This window comes from Eublepharis macularius, chromosome 6 (assembly GCF_028583425.1).
Source record: "Eublepharis macularius isolate TG4126 chromosome 6, MPM_Emac_v1.0, whole genome shotgun sequence".
NCBI lineage: Eukaryota > Metazoa > Chordata > Lepidosauria > Squamata > Eublepharidae > Eublepharis > Eublepharis macularius.
This window is the reverse complement of record NC_072795.1, coordinates 102,328,637-102,346,657: the sequence shown is the minus strand read 5'-3', so window position 1 is coordinate 102,346,657 and position 18,021 is coordinate 102,328,637. Positions and strand designations below refer to the sequence as shown.

Below are 18,021 nucleotides of genomic sequence, written 5' to 3'. Positions count from 1 at the left end.
GCTGGAGATCTCCTGGAATTACAACTGGTCTCCAGGCCACAGAGATCAGTTCACCTGGAGAAAATGGCTACTTTTCGGAGTGGGCTCTATGGAATTATGCCATGCCAAGGTCCTGTCCCTCCCCAAACCCCACTTTCTCCAGGTTTCACACCCCAGATCCCCAGGAATTTCCCAACTTGGAGCTGGCAACCCAACACACACATACACACCCTTTGTTTATTTGGTAATTAGACGTAAACCATCGGCACAAAGCCGAGACCTCGCGCAACTACTCCACTGCCCATGCGCGGCTCCCGACGACCCTTCCGTCTCTCCTACGGCAGCCTGTCCAGGGCGCATGCTCCGCCCCTCTCCTCGCGTCCCCGATGCTCGCGCGGCTCTGCTCTATCGCTGCCTGCCCCCGGGCGGCCGCGTCTGCCTGACCGAGGCGTCGCCCCGTCGCTTCCTCGCCGTTCCCGCAGGCGCCTCGCTTTCCACCCCCTCCTCCCGCTCCAGTCATGGCGAGCGTCGGGCTGTGAGGGGGGTCGAGGGCAGGAGAGCGGGCGGGCGGCTCCCCCTCAGCATGGCGGGGCGCCGGGGTGCGGGAGGCGGCGGAGGGGCAGCCTTCGGGGAAGCGCTACAGGCGGCGGCGTGCTGCGGCGGAGGAGCTGCCTCGGAGCCGGCCCGCGAGCTCTTCGAAGCCTGCCGGAACGGCGACGTGGAGCGCGTGAAGCGCCTGGTGCGGCCCGAGAACGTGAACGGCAGAGACACGGCCGGCAGGAAATCCAGCCCCCTCCATTTCGCCGCAGGTACGACCCGCAAGGCCGCGGCCGGCTCCAGCCCCTCCGTCCGCCCCCCCCCTCGGGGTGGGGGTGGGGGTGAACTTGTGGGGTTCTTCCCCCTCCCTTGGAGGCGATGTTTGTTTATGTTAAGGCTTAAGCGGAAGGAAGGGAAGGATCTTTTTTTCCCAGCGGCCTCTTCGGTTTCGTCCAGGCTTTATGTGCAGGCGACTCACAGAGGCTGGCATTAGTACCCAAAATCTGTCGGACGGACGGAAATACAGGGCCAGGATTGTGGCTCAGTCATTAGTCTCATCTCTCCTGTTCCGTTCCTCTCCGGTGTGACACTCAAATTGAGGAAGTGGCTCCATATGGGGGTTTGGTATGGGCTAGCCACAAACCCGAGCACTCAAAATGTGTAAATTTCCTTGACCTTAAGGAAATGTATCTCCGGTAAAGCAATCAAGCATTTAAGTTTTAAAAAAAAAGTAGTGAATGGTTGTCATATTTCTCATGCCCTTACAACTTTTTTACATTAAACATTTTCCCCTGTATTACAACTTTCATCATAAGCCGTGGATGCTTAAAGCTGTTTCACATACATATATTACACTTTTCTTATATGGAAAGTGCCTGTCTAGGAAAAAAAATATATAGTCAGCTTGTAGATTGTCACTTTTGATTATTAGACAAGCTGTTTACACACGTGCTGGAGACTGGTGCCTGGCCACTTTCTTAGTCTCTGTGCCTCCTAGTAAAATACATGTGTGTACCACCATTACATAAGGGTTGAGAAACAACAAGGTTTCTCGATGTGAAAGCACTAATCTGTGTAACAGTTTCCATTGGCATTGTGTTTTATTAGTCATTTATGTGAAACTATGGTCACTACACCACATGCTGAGAACTCGAACTCCCACCTGCAGTGTAGGAATATTACTGATTTGTTTTATTCAACGAATATAAGGATTTCTGAGGGCAGGTGTCTGTAATGCACTGAACACTAAAATGTTACTTAAATTCTAAAAAGTATGTGTGTTCAGCTGTGGCCCAGTTATAGATGAATACCTGACAAACATCTAGGTACCAAAATACGTTAACAACAAATATCTTGGCAAGAGCACAGTTTGCAATATATGCTGGAAGAAGAAGAGAAAAGCATGATAGATAAAAAATGATTGTTAACTTCCTATCTGAAAAGGGTAGTAAAATATAAGGGAGAGTGGGATCTGAATAAGCCTAGAATGGGGGAGAAGCTGGTCTTGTGTGCTTCTGGGATGAACTGTAGCATTTAAAACAGACTTTTGGAATAAATCTCTATTCAAATTCCTCCTTACATTTTAGCTGCCCATGTACTACTTTTTTCTTATGCTCTATGGGCCAGCGTACAGACTTTAATACATATTTCAAATTAAATAGATGTCTAATTAACTTGTAAGAATAATGCCTTCTGCTTCCTTTTTATTGTGTGTGTTTGTTTGTGCATGCGTATTTGTATCTTCTCTGTATGCTCTGTTTAAAATATATTATGACTAGTAGCAAGTAGTTCTCTATTTTTATTATGTCATCAGCTTATGTGGGCTAGAGTTCCTTTTGTCAGATGCATGTAGTTCTTGAATGGATAAGAACACAAAAGACTAGTCATGCATGTGGTTTCCACTAGTGGCCAGTCAGATGCCCAGGATATATTCTGAAATAAGAGGGGCACTCACTTCATTACCTGTCTTTAGGAGTCAGCTTCCCTTATAGTTCAGGAGCCGGAAGAGAGAATGATCAAAATCTGTGATACATCAAATGCTGTGATACATCTGATCTGTTGCTTGCTTTGCTTTACCTTTTGGCCTTGCTTCATTAAAAATAGTTACCCCCTTCTCTATGTACTTAGGGTATTTACCCCTACCCATTGAAGTTCTCACTTTATTCATCTGATGAAGTGGGTCCTGGCCAGCTAAAATGTATGCTACAATGCATTTCTCAGTCTAAAAGAGGTTACAGTACTTTGTTTTTGCTGCAACAGATTAACATGACTAGTAAGCATAAACCAGCAGCTTCTACAGTGTTCAAAAATGAGAAGAAAAGTTACTACATCTGTAAAAAGGGGGAAAGTATGTAGGGTGCTTGTAGTATGGCCCTCATCCAATTAAGTTATTGCTGGTGTAGGTTCTGTTGTTTAGTCACAGTTAACTTTAACTAGTTTGAGGACTGTGTCAAATTAAGTAGTTTGGAGGGAGGGACAGCAGCACCCTGCACTACCCATGTCTTACCATGTTTCTGCCATTATTACATTGGTTGACTTGGGTTTCAGATTGTTTTTCCATTGCCCTTCCCTGTGAAACTGATCTGAAAATGTTTTTTCTTCCTTGTTTCTGTCCTCCCACATTTATTTTCTTCATTCTATGTAGGTTTTTCCTCCAAGGAGCGCAAATCGGCATACATAATTCTTCTCACTTTCATTTTATCATTTGGGGCAAAGATGAATTTTGTTTTTTAGCAGTGAACAAGTGAAAATGTATTTTGGACAACATTTTCTAAAATGTGTGGAATATTTCCTTCTGTACATTCACAGCAATCCTATGAAATAAGTAATGGTTATTTCCTTTATATGAATATTGAGACTGAGATATGGTTCTCTTTAAAGTTGGAGGATGAATTCATGCCAAACTTTATACACAGAAGTATTTGTATTAAAAGTGACACTATTTCATTAAACAAACATGAAATTATGAAAGAAATAAACAGCAGGTCGAGCCATGAAATTCAGGAAGTACAGGGTGAATGCAGTTATGTCAAATTCTAATGTAATCAAGAAGAGTACAGAGGATGTTCACAATTGGCTATTTCTCCAGTTTTGCTAAGCTACTTAAAATCTAATCTCTACGAAAAAATTTCCTTAATCTGTGTGTATATATAAATATTCATCTCTATGTTCTAAAATATGTACATAATTGTTAGGACATTGTCTCTTTCGTATCTGTTTATAGCATGTAAATTAGGTTTATACCACTTGTGAGCCACTAACCCAAATGTAGTCGGCCCAAGCCATATGGCAACCTACAGGGAACTTTGAAATTTTCTACTGCCTGCTTGAGGTATACAACTAGACCTGAGATGGGGGAAATTACGAAGTACAATGTATGGCTAAAGGCTGGGGTCCTCAGCATTTTTGAGCCTATAGGTACCTTCACAATTCTGACACAGGGTAGTTGGCACAATTACAAAATGGCTGCCACAGGAGACAGAACCAACCACAGAGAGTCATGGAGCGAGATTATACATAACTTTAATAGTAATTCTTTGGCATCTTAGGCAGAAGCTGTGCTTAAGAAAACACACTTTCAAATAAAAATATTCCAAGAAAGAGTTATGTAGTGGTTAAGAGCGGCAGGACTCTAATCTGGAGTCTGATTCCCCACTCCTCTGCTTGAAGCCAGCTGGGTGACCTTGGATCAGTCACAGCTCTTTTAGAGCTCTCTCAGCCCCACCCAACTCACAGGGTGATTGTTGTGAGGGTAATTATAACACATTTTGTAAACAGCTCTGATTGGGCATTGAGTTGTCCTGAAGGGTGGAATATAAATCGAATGTTGTTGTTTAAAAATATTTTCTTGCTGACACACAGCTTATTTTCAGTCATGCGGTGAAGATCCTTGTGCTGTGGTAGTGATGGCTGCTAAAACATTTTTTAAAAATCTGCACAGCCAGTCAGAAGCATCACCCGTTCCTTAAAAACACTTGACTGATGCCAGAAAAGGTGTTGATGGGCTCCATGATATCCATGGTTGTCCCATTGGGGGCCCCTGGATAAAAGGTTATAGCTGTTTTTCACTTAGGTCCCCAGTTATGTAAGCTTAAAATAATTTTATTGAGTGTACAATCCGATCCTGTGCATGTTTCATTTGAAGCTAGGTGCTGGGATGAGTGAGGGCCCTGGGTCCAGTTGAAGCTTAAGTGACAGCTTGTTGTGACCTTTGAGTGCAGCTTCTGTTTCTTCGTCAGTCTTTCTTTTGTTTGGGTTAGTAATAAGCTCAGGATATCTTTTCAAATTGCAGCACATTCGGAAGCTATCAAGGTCCTTGTTTCCCTCTAGCTACCATCTTTTGATAGTAAAATTGTTTATTTCAGGTTTCGGTCGGAGGGATGTAGTTGAATATTTGCTTCAGAGTGGTGCTAATGTTCATGCACGAGATGATGGAGGCCTCATCCCACTTCATAATGCCTGCTCTTTTGGTCATGCTGAGGTTGTCAATCTTCTCCTGCGCCATGGTGCAGATCCTAATGCTCGGGACAATTGGAACTACACACCTCTTCATGAAGCTGCCATTAAGGGCAAAATTGATGTCTGTATAGGTAACATCTAAAACTAGTGATTCTTTTGTATAAAATGATTTAAGACTAATTCTATTTCTTTGTTATTTTGCAAGTTTTGAAATCTTCAAAGCTTCCTTGTAGGAAAGAGGAGCAGATGGTATTCTTGACTAAATAATTGTACTGAAAGACCAAGTTGTTTAACATGATGAATATTTATATAACTTGTAAATGAATCCTCTTATTCAGCTTCTTTTTGTGGGAAGCTGACAGAATTTTAGCTAATATAAGCAGCATCAAGATTCCTTTTGAGGATGATCCCTCCCCTTGTGAGTATGTCTACATGTACACAGCTGTATAACTTCCAGTGGATCCCACCTCCCTGACACATAGGCATATGTGCATTGCAGTATCCTAATAGTAATGTGGAATGAGAGAGCAATGTGATGCCTGTATCTTCATCCTGCTCTTTCTCCACAATGCAGAGCTCCAGTTTCATTTGTGCCATAGCCTTAGATTAGAGAGGAAAAATTGGATGATACATGGGAAATTTGTTGCTGTCTGGTTCTGGGTTGTGGCTAGAGTTCTGCATAGCACACCTGTACTGAGGCGAGGGATGTGGATTCTTAAGAACATAAGTAGAACCTTGCTGAATCAGACCTGTGTTACATCTAGTACAGCATTCATCTCACACAATGGCCAACCAGTTTCTCTGGAATGGCAGCATCAGGGCATAGAGGCTGAGGCCTTCCCCTGATGTTGCCTCCTGAAGCTGGCATTCAGAGGTTTACTGCCTCTGAATGTGGAGGTTCCCTAGCAGCCAGTGAGACCCATCTTCCATGAATCTGTCTAATCCTCCTTTAAAGCTGTCTGTGCTTGTGGCCATCACTACATCCTCTAGCAGTGAATTTCCATGTTTTAATCACTCATTGTGTAAATAAGTATTTTCGTTTGATTGCTCTGAATCTACTGCCCATCAGCTTAATTGGATGCCTTCAAATCCTCATGTTTTTGGAATAGGATGAGAAGTTATTTCTGTCTACCCTCTTTAACCGTGCAGAATTGTCTAAACCTCTGTCATATCTGTGGACGAACCCAACCAGATCCACAGGTCAGGAGGAGTTGTCTAGGGTCCACCTGCCCAAACAAATGGTAGCCTGCCACTGGGTTCCTTTCTATGTCTTGGCACTGAGGCAGGAACCAGACCTTAGAACTAACCAGACTTTACTTAAGAGACAGCAAGCTGAGTCCCAACCAAAAGTTACAAAAGATAGCATGGGTCAAACTGGTCCAAATACTGAACTCAACTGAAGCTGTTGAATCAAAAAAACACCACACAGAAGTAAAATATAATTGATTTATCATTGAGTGGATAAAAGAATTATATTAGGAAGTGCATAAAGGGAAATGTGAAACAAGAAAGCTTAATATCCTAACACTGAACATACTTGCCAAAGTAGTTGTACATCAGTGCAAAATCTAGTATCAGAGTTTTAGTTCCACAGTATGGTTACAAATAGCCACAGGCCAGAAATCACGTTCAGACTCCAGGCCTCAAGATTGAAGTGGCAAAAGGCATAGCTGGGTCAGAGCTAAAGTGGCTAGGGGCTGACACTCAAGCTGAGTGCCAGTTCACGAGCAAAGGTATGGCTGGCTGAACTATCTTTTATTCCCAGAAGCCCTGGAACAGGGCAAGCGAGGGTGACTAATCAAAATCCAGGAGTGATGTGAGGGCTTGAGTCTCTGCAGTTGGCCCAAGTCCTCATACCAGCACCCTTCCTCCATTGAGAACCAAGAAGATCAAGATAAGCTTAACAAGATGGAAAGTCACGGCCAGCATAGCCATGATGCCTAGACTCCCTTCCCTGACCTTAATGCCTAGCCTCCCTCCCTCAGCAGTTTCAAGGAGGCCTTCCTTGATCTTGGTGCCTAAACTCGCTTTTCTTACCAGTTTCAAAGGGACCAGCACCAGGACTGATAATCCTAAGGAGACCTGGGATGATACCCAGAATGAGATCATCTTTTCTTGACCGGCACAAACCAACAGTTTATCCTAGCAAGTTTTGCACACACTGGTCAATCAGGCATAAAACTTGGCATAAGTTAGGCCCAGAGCAGGCCTATTCACCGCAATGTGCCCCTTCCTCCAGTCATCTCTTTTCTAAACTGAAAAGTTCCAAGCTCTTCAGCCTTTCCTCATAAGAAATATGCTCCATCCCCCTAATTTAAATTTCCTCTTAGGTGCCTTTAGTTTAGATACAGTATTAAGATTGTTGTATAGACATCTTCCTGTGGAGTAATTTATTTTGTTCCGTTCCAAGAGTCAACTTTCTGATCATGTATTGGTTATATTGATACTGCCTTTCATAGCTTTTGAAGATATAAGGTGTCTTATTATTGTGTTCTAAGCTTTTCAGAACAATCCTATACAGTTACTGCCCCTGCCCCCACCCCCATCTTGAGCCGATTGATTTCACTGAATTTTGATTGCAGTAACTCTGCAAAAGGTTGCACCGTTAGTGTTGTCAGTTCCAGTTTTGGTATTTTATGCTTACTAAAAGCTCAGTCTTCTGTCTCAGGATTTTAAAACCAGTGTTGTTATTGCTATTTATAGTGCTGTTGCAGCATGGTGCTGATCCAATTATCCGTAATACAGATGGAAGAACAGCACTGGATTTGGCAGATCCATCAGCAAAAGGAGTGCTTACAGGTAAAGGGTGACTTCTTTAATCTCTATGATTTGAGTTTGGTGCTGTTATCAGCTATGGTTGTTTCCTAGTGATCTTGCATTCCCACATGGGTCACCATATAGAAGCATGAGTAGTTGCGGTGAGAGTTGCACTCTTCTTAATTTCACACATGGATCTAAAGTTATGGCTATAAAGCCCTGGTTATCTGTGTACTTCTGCTTTGCTGGATCACACCTTAGACTGAACCAGTAAGCAGAGTATTATCTCGTATCTCAAACTGTGTTTTGGCCCATTGTAGCCAAATATCCATGTGATATTCTAAGCAAGCATCTTGTAGTATCCTTGGTTGCTTGACTTGAGAAAGTGTAATATGAAAAAAATGTCTTTTGATACTATACAAAAGATTACCTACTTGTTTTCTACATTCCAGAAGTAAAAACTACATTAGCAACTTGTTTGTTGTATCATACAGCCCCAGGTAATCTTTGTAAGGACTATATAAACCCTACAATTAGCTTTCAAAGTTCAGTTGCTTTTCATCAGGTTTGCTCTGTGTTTAAATATCAACTATACTGTGAATCAGAAAAGAGTCCAGTAGCACCTTTAAGACTGACCAACTTTACTGTAGCATAAGCTTTTGAGAGTCACAGTTCTCTTCGTCAGATGCATCTATATAGATATATTGTGAATCATCACTTATATATATTGTGAATCACCACTTTTGTTGCCTGTCTTCAGCAATTTACAATGTCATAAAATAATTAGTACTACTCTGATCATTTTCTAAGAGTAACAGAAATAATTAGATTATAAAGGTGTTAAATATGCACTTAAGTTAATATGAAATTGCCAATCTTCACTTTAATTTTTAGGTGAATACAAGAAAGATGAACTCTTAGAAAGTGCCAGGTATGTGTTAGCATAACAGATATAACCTCTCATTAATGTATGTATTCAGTCTTCTAAAAATGCTGAGGTTTGAAAATCAAGAAGAAAAGATTAAATTCAGGACTTTGAGAGATCATGTTCATCACAGGGGCTCTAACTGCTGTCTTGTTAATATCTGCCTTGTGCACTAAATCCTGGAAACATAATTTTGTAGAAGCCAGAAATGCATAGAGCAAAGACCAAAGAATAATTCAGGTCCGGATAATTATTTAGACAATTTATTTACGTCTTTTATACCTTACTTTTCTCCTCAATGAGGAAACCCAAAGTGGCTTACAGCATTCTCTCCTTCTCCATTATATTTTATTTATGTGATCATGTTCCCATTAAATATATTTTGGAACTTCAAGACGAAAGCACTTCATGGGACATACTGTCTTCTAAATGCTACTTAAATATTTAGTTTTAAAGAGGTTTCCAAGCAGGATGTTCTGTGTCAGAGGCTGAATCTTCAGTTTCAGCTTTATGATGCCTCAAGATTGTACATTTCATTGCTGTTTCAAGAGCTTAGTTCCATCTTTAAATATTATTTTGGAAATCTATTTTAAACAGATACTTTTCTAATTAGTTTAAAGCATATAAAGGTTTGTATGTCGAAGTGATTAGAAATGAGATGTGTAAGAATTAGTTGCAAACATTTGCTAGGAATGTTCTCTCCTGTAGTAAGTTTTTTTTCTTTTTTCTAGATCTGTGCATGATAAAAAGTAACATTAAGTACAAGAAATAGAATATTAAGATTTTGTATTTTTACCTTTATGTTAGTTACATTTTGGCTGTGCAGTGTTGTATATTGAATAAAATTCAGTCTAGTGAGATATCTGCAAGAAATTCAGGAGTACTGATTATCTTTTAGGAGTGGAAATGAAGAAAAATTGATGGCCCTTCTAACACCACTAAATGTCAACTGTCATGCAAGTGATGGCAGAAAGGTATTCTGGTTTAAAATACATTTTTAAGATAACTTCATTTTAAAATATTGAGGTTAAAATATTCTAACTACAGTGTCCACTTAAGAAATGTCTTGTTTAGGGTTGTCATTTGGGTTATATTGTGCTTCAGGAATGTTAACTAGAATAGAATTCTAATTTTTGTGACAATATCGTGTCTGGAACATTTTGACTGTAATATAGGCCAGGAGACTATGAATGTTGTTTCTTGCTGAGCGACATTCATAATTTTTTATTTTATAAGAAAATTGCATTCTTGAAACTGAGTTGGTAAAAAATTAACAAGGAATGCACTTTAGAGAACTTGTAGCTTTAATTTGTCAAAATATTTGCTATAGCTGTAAAAACACTAATCCTTTAGATACCACTAATCACCTTCTTTAAGCAGTATTAGTGATTTGGGGAAGTGAATGTCTGTGCTCTTAGTTCTTTATTAGAGGTCTACTTACATTTCTTTATGTGAGTGCTTATGAGCACAGTATGATAATCTTTGTCCCTTTAGTTTGTGTAGAGAGTGAAGATAAAGGTTTTTGTTCTTTCTCTCATTCACCTTGTTAAATTTACTTTGCCACTCCTAATAAAAATAATTAAACTTAACTCCTGTTAATTTAATGTGAAATTTCTTGTTAAAAACTTGAGGGGAAAATATGTATATACATAGCAGTTAAACTACAGAAGGAGGATAGAGCAGAATTAAGATGTATATCATATCAGTTATGTGGGGATTGATATCTGCCATGCTATAATGTAGAATATTTTTATTGGTATGCTTTAAATTTCTTTAATTGTTAGATTTATTTATTTTTTTATTTCCAGTCAACTCCTTTACATTTAGCAGCTGGTTATAACCGTGTTAAGATTGTACAGCTGTTGTTACAACATGGAGCTGATGTACATGCAAAGGATAAAGGGTAAGTATGGTGTGTGAGATGGTACTGTGACACAGATTTAATTAAAACATCATCCACTTATGGAGGAAAACTGGCATAGCTCAACTTGTAAAATTTTGTTTTAGAAACTTTGATTCCTTAATCAGAAGTGTAAACAACAGAGGTGGGCACAAACTGGGAAAATACCTAACCGTGCGATTAGTGGTTCGTCGGGTTTCACGAACCATGAACTTTCAGAAACTTGTCCTGGTTCGCAAACCAGTTCATGAAAACATCACTTCCAGGGCAGCAGAAGGTCACTTCCGAGTCTGCAGAAAGCCTATTTCCCCCCCCCCTCCCATTGCCTAGGAAACTGATTGATCGGCTCCAGGCTGTCTGCAGTGACAAACCAAAAAAACGAACTGGCCTAAAGTTCATAGCAGTTTGTCAGTAATGGGCTCTGACGAACCACTGGATCGCCCAGTTCATGATGAATTTTGGTTCATATTTCGGTTCGTGCCCACCTCTAGTGAACATCATCTTCATATAAACAAAACAGGCCATGTTTTAGCATGTACTAGTGCCTGTTAGATTTTTTTCTTCAATGCAGTTTGATCAAACTGCTGTTAATGAAATGTTAGCTCAGACTTCCTGAGCTAGTTCTGAAGTGTGTTACATTTCATCACAGGCTGACCAGTTGCTAAATTTATTTTTTAATGTCAGTTGTCATCTTTTTTGGATGAACTTGGTTAAAACTTCCCAATTTAACATCTAAGCAGTAGGATTAATTGATTATTTTTGGGTGTAGTCTGAGTTGCATTTATGAAGATTTGTAATTTATCTTTTGAAATATTCATCCAGATCTTATTCCTTGAACTCTGTGGTGCTTCCCTGAAAGTGTCTAGTTTTCCTTCTGTCAAATGGACATTTTGATGGGTTTTTTAGTATTTATGGTGAATAATTATCAGCTATGGTTAAGTGTTCTTGAAAAAGTGTTTTATTTATTTTGTAATACTCATATGCTCTAACAGAAATGTTTTTCATTTTTCAGAGACCTGGTGCCACTTCATAATGCCTGTTCCTATGGTCATTTTGAAGTAACAGAACTTCTGGTAAAGGTTAGTTTAGTAAATAGGTGTTGTTATTTTAGAAAGCTATTGTGATTAATTTTGAACATGTAGTTTTTAAGAAAAGCTATTAAGAGTTAACTTGTTTCTCAAGCTAGCTAAATTGATCTTTCAGAATAGCTGTAGTGAACTTCAGTTTTTGTTTTGAAGTAAAACAACTTACTGAAAAAAGTGGACTTAATTTGTTTAGAACTTGAATATGTGGAATTGCCAAATTTTCTATTTATGGACTTTGAGTTTAACACACACAATGCTTCTTTCACTTTTAAAATAGAAGCAGTCTGTTTTTAACACTTTATTTGTCAAGCTTAATATAGATACAAAAGGGGGGGGGAAGGAAAAAAAACAAAGTGTAAAATAGCTATACCAGCAACCATCAAAGCCTGATGTGCATAGATTCAGTTGCAAAGCCAGCAAACTATTACTAAATCATAGTTTGAGCATATATTTAGATTAACATTTTTCAATAGGTTAATAAAGGTTGACCACAATAATTCAAATTTTGATATGCTTTTTCCTTTCAATAAGTTAATTTTATCATGGTATAAATTTCTTTAAACTTTTCCAACAATAAATACTGGGTAAAGAAACCTTCTTCCAGTATTTTGCAAAGTTTATTCATGCTATCATTATAGAAAAATGTCATATTTCCTTGGGATAGTTGTAAAGTTACTTAACAAGAATATGTCAAGTAGTACCGGAATGTTCAAATTAAGAGCTAAGCTCAACTTTCAAATTACGTTCTGCCAGCATTCAGCAGCCTGAGAACTGTTCCACCACATATGAAAAAAGTCTGACTCCAGCGGCTTACAATGTCAACATGTATTTGCACGATTTTTATAAACTCCAACTTTTTAGGAGTTAAATACCATTGATGTATCATTTGAACACATTTTCTTTTAGTTGTAAACAAATAGATAAAGATAGATTATAACACAAAATAAAATTCTATGCTTCTTTGTGCAACTCAGCTCCTAATACTGTGTACCACTTTTTCTTAAAAGATGCTGTTTTACAAATTGCTCTTAATAAAAGATTATATAAATGAGAAAAAAGCACTTTTAAACTTGAGCGGCTCTAACTCAGTGAGATCTCTTAAAACTAAACCACCGTACCCAAGAAGTTATTAATTTGCAAATTCTCAAAGGCACTAACCTGACCATTACTTTCTTTCCAGACCTGATTAAAAGATATCACATTATTACCATTAAGTAAAGATCTATAAATACCCTGACCTAGTTTTTCCCTATTAGAAAAAGAACTTAGCTAATGAAATACCATTAGTAAACATAGAGGTTGTATGCACAGAAACTTTAGACTGCATTTGTATATCAAAAATGGGTATGGGGATGTGTTTGTAGAGAAAAGTCACTATGCCATTGCACTGACTGAAGGACTTCTCTGCACTTGTATGGGTATAAAAGATAAAGGTGCAAGTACCGAGTCATTACTGACCAATGCGGGGGATGTTGCATCACAACATTTTCTTGGCAGACTTTTTGTTACAGGGTGGTTTGCCATTGCCTTCCCCAGATGCGTATACTTACTGGCTTTGAAAACTCAAGTTCAAATCCACACTTGGTTCTGAAGCTTTCCAAGTTGCCTAACGTCACCTGTGTCAGTGTCTCATCATGAAGTTGAATTATCATTTTGGACTTTTTTCCAGGTTCAGTCCCTAGCATCTCCAGTTAAAAGAAACGAGTAGTAGGTAACATGAAAGATCTCTGTATGAGACCCTGGTGGAGGGGGCTGCTGTTAGTCAGAGTAGGCAGTACTGACTTTCATAGACCAAGGATGTCTGATTCCCTATAAAGAAGCTTCATGTATTCATATGTCCTGTATTTTTTGGAAGAGTGAAGTTCAAATATAATGTCACGTATGGTTTCTAGTCAGTTGTTTGCATGAGTTTTAAGTGCTCTCATGCTTTCCTTTTCCTATGACATCAGGTTCTTATTATGGTATGAGAAACTAAAATAACACAACATGGATCTCTTTCCTTTCCTAGCACGGAGCATGTGTAAATGCAATGGATCTGTGGCAGTTTACTCCTCTGCATGAAGCAGCTTCCAAGAACAGAGTAGAAGTGTGTTCTCTGTTGCTCAGCTATGGTGCTGATCCCACATTGTTAAACTGCCATAATAAAAGTACCATAGACTTGGCCCCAACACCACAGTTAAAAGAAAGATTGGCATGTAAGTACAAAGAAAACACTTGAGTGAATAGGAAGGTTTGAAGGATATGTTTCAGCTTTCATTAGGTCATCTACACGTTTTGGCTGACCAGCATTATTAGTCATTGCTGCCAGCACTACAGATGGGCACGAACCGAAATATGAACCAAAGTTCGTCAGGAACTAGGCCAGTTCGTGGTTCGCGAACTGGTGGTTCATCAGAGCCCTTTTCTGACGAACCACGATGAACATTAGGCTGGTTTGTTTTTTGTTTCATCACTGCAGACAGCCTGGCACCATCAATCAATTTCCTCGGCAACCAGAGATGGGCTTTCTACAGTAGAGGTGTTTGCTGGGCAGCTTTTCAGCTGATAGGAGGCATTTGAAAGCAGCAACACTTTTCTTACCTGCAAGAAAAGTGTTGCTGCTTTCAAAGGGCCTGCCACTTTTTTCAGCTGAGGAGCATCCCCCTCTCATCAGCTGAGGTCCTTTTTGCACTGAAACTTATTTGTTCTGCTTCCCGTGTTTGCAAGAGTATGCTTATTCCCTACTAGTTTTAAAAGCCTGGAAAGGGTTAAATGGCTGGTCTTTCCCTTCCTCCTTTGGGGTATGCACACACTCACTCTTTTTTCCCCAAAGGCAAGAAAGGGTTGTAACGTTGTAACATTGCAACATTGTAATGTTACTGCATATTCCTCCTAGCTTTAAAAGCCAGGAAACGATTAAATGGCTTCTTTTCCCTCCCTCCCAGGTATGTTTCAGGCTTTGAAAAAGAGGGGGGGAAACCCAGGCGTTTTGCACAGTCTTTTCGAACAAAGTGGCAGGGAAGCTGCTGCTTCATCCCCTCCCCTCAGCTGAAAAAAGCAGCAGGCGTTTGAAAGCAGCGAAACATTTCTTGCCACGCAAAAAAAGTATTTGCTGCTTTCAAGCTGGCAGCTTTTTTCAACTGATGGGGGATTCCCCTCCCATCAGCTGAAAAGTGGCAGGCATTTAAAAGGGGGAAACCGGAAGCGCAAACCCCTATTCTACAGGCCTTCTGCTGCCCTGAAAGTGATATTTTCATGAACCAAATGAACCAGTTTGTGAACTGGGGCAAGTTCGTGGAAGTTGGTGGTTCATGGTTCATGAAATGTGACAAACCGCATGGTTCGGATTTTTCCCAGTTGATGCCCATCTCTAGCCAGCACTGCTGTTCCCATATTTTTTAATATGCATGTATGACATGTAGAAGGTTCTCATTTCTGAACTGATGCTGTGCTTCAGAAGAAAAATGCTTTCAAAGTGCAAGTCACTGATTGCCCTGCCTCTTAGGATTTGGGGACATTTTGCAGTATGACTTTCTGAGGGTAGTAGATGGATTTTGACTTGTATGAATGGCCAGTTCTCAAAAATGCAAATTTGTTCTATTTAATTGTAAGTAGAAATTAAAGATCCTTTGTCTTCTAATATTAGAATGCTGTGTCAATCGAGTCATGCGCTCAGTGGAGAATTATCACTGCTCTGCTTGGGCTGGTTTTACTACAAAGTATTGGTGGGACAAAGAACAGCTAAGCCTAAGCAACTCTGAGTATTTTAGCAAAGTTCATCTAAAGGAGGATACTAATATATAATCAGGTACAAAGACTGTGATAAACACACATCTCCTATTTTCAAACAAGTCTGTAGAAAATAGAAGAATCGTGTTCTGAAGTATACATCATGTGATATGCATGTTGGCAGAAAACTGAGGATGCTTTTTGCAGTGGGTTGAAAAGAATACTACTGTGCAGAAGCAATTCTCATGATAATATTCGAGATCTGTATGCCATAAAAGCCTATTTTCTCTTTTAGATGAATTCAAAGGACACTCACTACTACAAGCTGCGAGGGAATCTGATGTAACACGTGTGAAAAAACATCTCTCTCTTGAGATTGTAAACTTCAAGCACCCCCAAACTCATGAAACTGCCCTGGTAATACAAACATGTAGTTTGTAGCACTCAGAGTTTTGTTATGACTAAGCTCAGCAAGTAGAGTAGCATCAGAATTAAATGTGTTATTAAACTGATAGCGTTTCTCTTTTAAACTACTTCTGTAGCTGTACAGGTAGGGATGTGCATGTATTCTCACTCCCTAGTAGTCTTCAAAGTGGCTTGTACAAGATTTTTTTTAAAGGGGGGAGAAATGCAGTTAAGGACATATTATAGCTTGTATTGCTGTTTTCTAGTGATAGTTCTTCCCACCCGCGTACTGATATTTCCCTAAATCTAGAGTGGTGTTTAAGGTGAAAAGGATGAGACTTGAGCAAATGTTCTGGAGTAGTAGATGTGTCTGGGTCAACTGGATAGGTATCAGATGACCTAGCCATGTCACTTAAGCAATCATGTAGGCTTCTGATTAGCTTATGAATAATGTTCTCATAACCATTATTTCTGTCTTATATATTTCATCTAGTGTTCAGTTATATTTTTTGTTACAAGTGGGAGATTGCCATTTCTTATCACAAGTATTTTTTGTGCCTAGAACCTTCTCTTGCTTCTCGATCTAATAATTAATCATTCTTGGCATATTCATATGATGATGGGCAGTGCTAAAAATCTCAATAAAATACTCGGGGTTCTTTAACAAGTGTTTTCTTGTTATATTAGGAAATAGATATAGGCCGAATCCACACTTAACCGGCACAGCGCTAAGCAGGCAGAGTGAGAGCGTCTTTCTGGTGTGATTTATGACGTCATCGCACCATGATGTCACTCTCGTGGCGCAATGATGTCATAAAATGCGCCAGAAAGATGCTCTCACTCCGCCTGCTTAGCACTGTGCTGGGTAAGTGTGGATTCGGCCATAGAATGTAATGCATTGTTGAAGACAAAACCAGCACTTTGATATATTGAGTACTACTGATCCAGATAGAGAAGGAGAATGATGAAAAAACAGATTCCCTTCCCCAGAAAAATCACACTAGTTGGAGCAGAGAAATTGTACTTGTCAACTAATATGAAGGCCATTTTTTGTGTGTAAGCAATTCTCTGATTACCAGTGGACAATATAATTGTTCGTGGATATCAAAGCATTAATGTTTACTAATACAAGCTACTGTTCTATTGCATATTTATTTTAAAAATAAATTTTCTTTGTGAAAACTTAATATTATAATTTTTGGCACACTAGATCAGATTTGCATGTAAAAGATTAAAAGTTGTGCATGTGTCAACAGGAGAGTTGCATTTTGAAATGGATTCCTGTTGAAATTAGGTCAAAGAACCTGACAATCTTAGACATTTTCTTTTCAAGGAATAGTTTAGTTTTTAACTGCCTTCCCTAATATTACTGAGCCATATCCTAATGCTGAGGTATAAATATTTTAATGTTTTCATTGCATAATGATCAGCAAGTAATGAAATGATTTCATGTTTAAATAGCACTGTGCTGCTGCTTCTCCATATCCCAAAAGAAAGCAAGTATGTGAGTTGCTCCTACGAAAAGGAGCCAACATTTGTGAAAAAACAAAAGAGTAAGTTAACTTACATTAATTATAGTTACTTTCAATGGAAGCTAAATGGAAAATGGCATAATTTTTCTCTTTTTTTTAAAGCTTCCTGACACCCCTCCATGTGGCATCAGAAAAAGCACATAATGATGTTGTTGAAATACTTGTAAAACATGAAGCAAAGGTATGAATTACTTGGGATGTTATTAGACAGGTCTCCATATGTATTGAAAAAAATCTCTAATACTGCTTTTATAGTTGGTTGTTGGGGGTTTTCCGGGCTGTATTGCCGTGGTCTTGGCATTGTGGTTCCTGACGTTTCGCCAGCAGCTGTGGCTGGCATCTTCAGAGGTGTAGCACCAAAAGACAGAGATCTCCCAGTGTCACAGTGTGGAAAAGATGTTGGCAGGTAATATCATCTCCACACTGTGACACTGAGAGATCTCCGTCTTTACCCGCCAACATCTTCTCCACACTGTGACACTGAGAGATCTCTGTCTTTTGGTGCTACACCTCTGAAGATGCCAGCCACAGCTGCTGGCGAAACGTCAGGAACCACAATGCCAAGACCACGGCAATACAGCCCGGAAAACCCACAACAACCCTCGTTCTCTGGCCGTGAAAGCCTTCGACAATACACTGCTTTTATAGTTTATTTTGTTGTATAGCCACCAAATGCGTACCTTTGTGACTTCTTCTCTGTCATATTCTGGCCAATGTGTAGAGCTTGGTGAAGGT

General features: G+C 39.5%; 1 protein-coding gene across 1 annotated transcript in view; it reads left to right on the top strand.

Annotated features, from left to right (window-relative positions):
- Positions 1–369: 369 nt before the first annotated feature.
- Positions 370–18,021, top strand: part of TNKS2 (tankyrase 2) — a 49,157-nt gene continuing 31,505 nt past the window's right edge. The window contains exons 1-11 of the mRNA XM_054984117.1: positions 370–788; positions 4,881–5,105; positions 7,678–7,773; positions 8,626–8,662; positions 9,555–9,630; positions 10,465–10,559; positions 11,569–11,635; positions 13,650–13,836; positions 15,645–15,766; positions 17,216–17,307; positions 17,389–17,467. Coding sequence (XP_054840092.1) covers positions 563–788; positions 4,881–5,105; positions 7,678–7,773; positions 8,626–8,662; positions 9,555–9,630; positions 10,465–10,559; positions 11,569–11,635; positions 13,650–13,836; positions 15,645–15,766; positions 17,216–17,307; positions 17,389–17,467 — 1,302 coding nt within the window. The 5' untranslated portion in view covers positions 370–562. The remainder of the gene's footprint in view (positions 789–4,880; positions 5,106–7,677; positions 7,774–8,625; positions 8,663–9,554; positions 9,631–10,464; positions 10,560–11,568; positions 11,636–13,649; positions 13,837–15,644; positions 15,767–17,215; positions 17,308–17,388; positions 17,468–18,021) is intronic.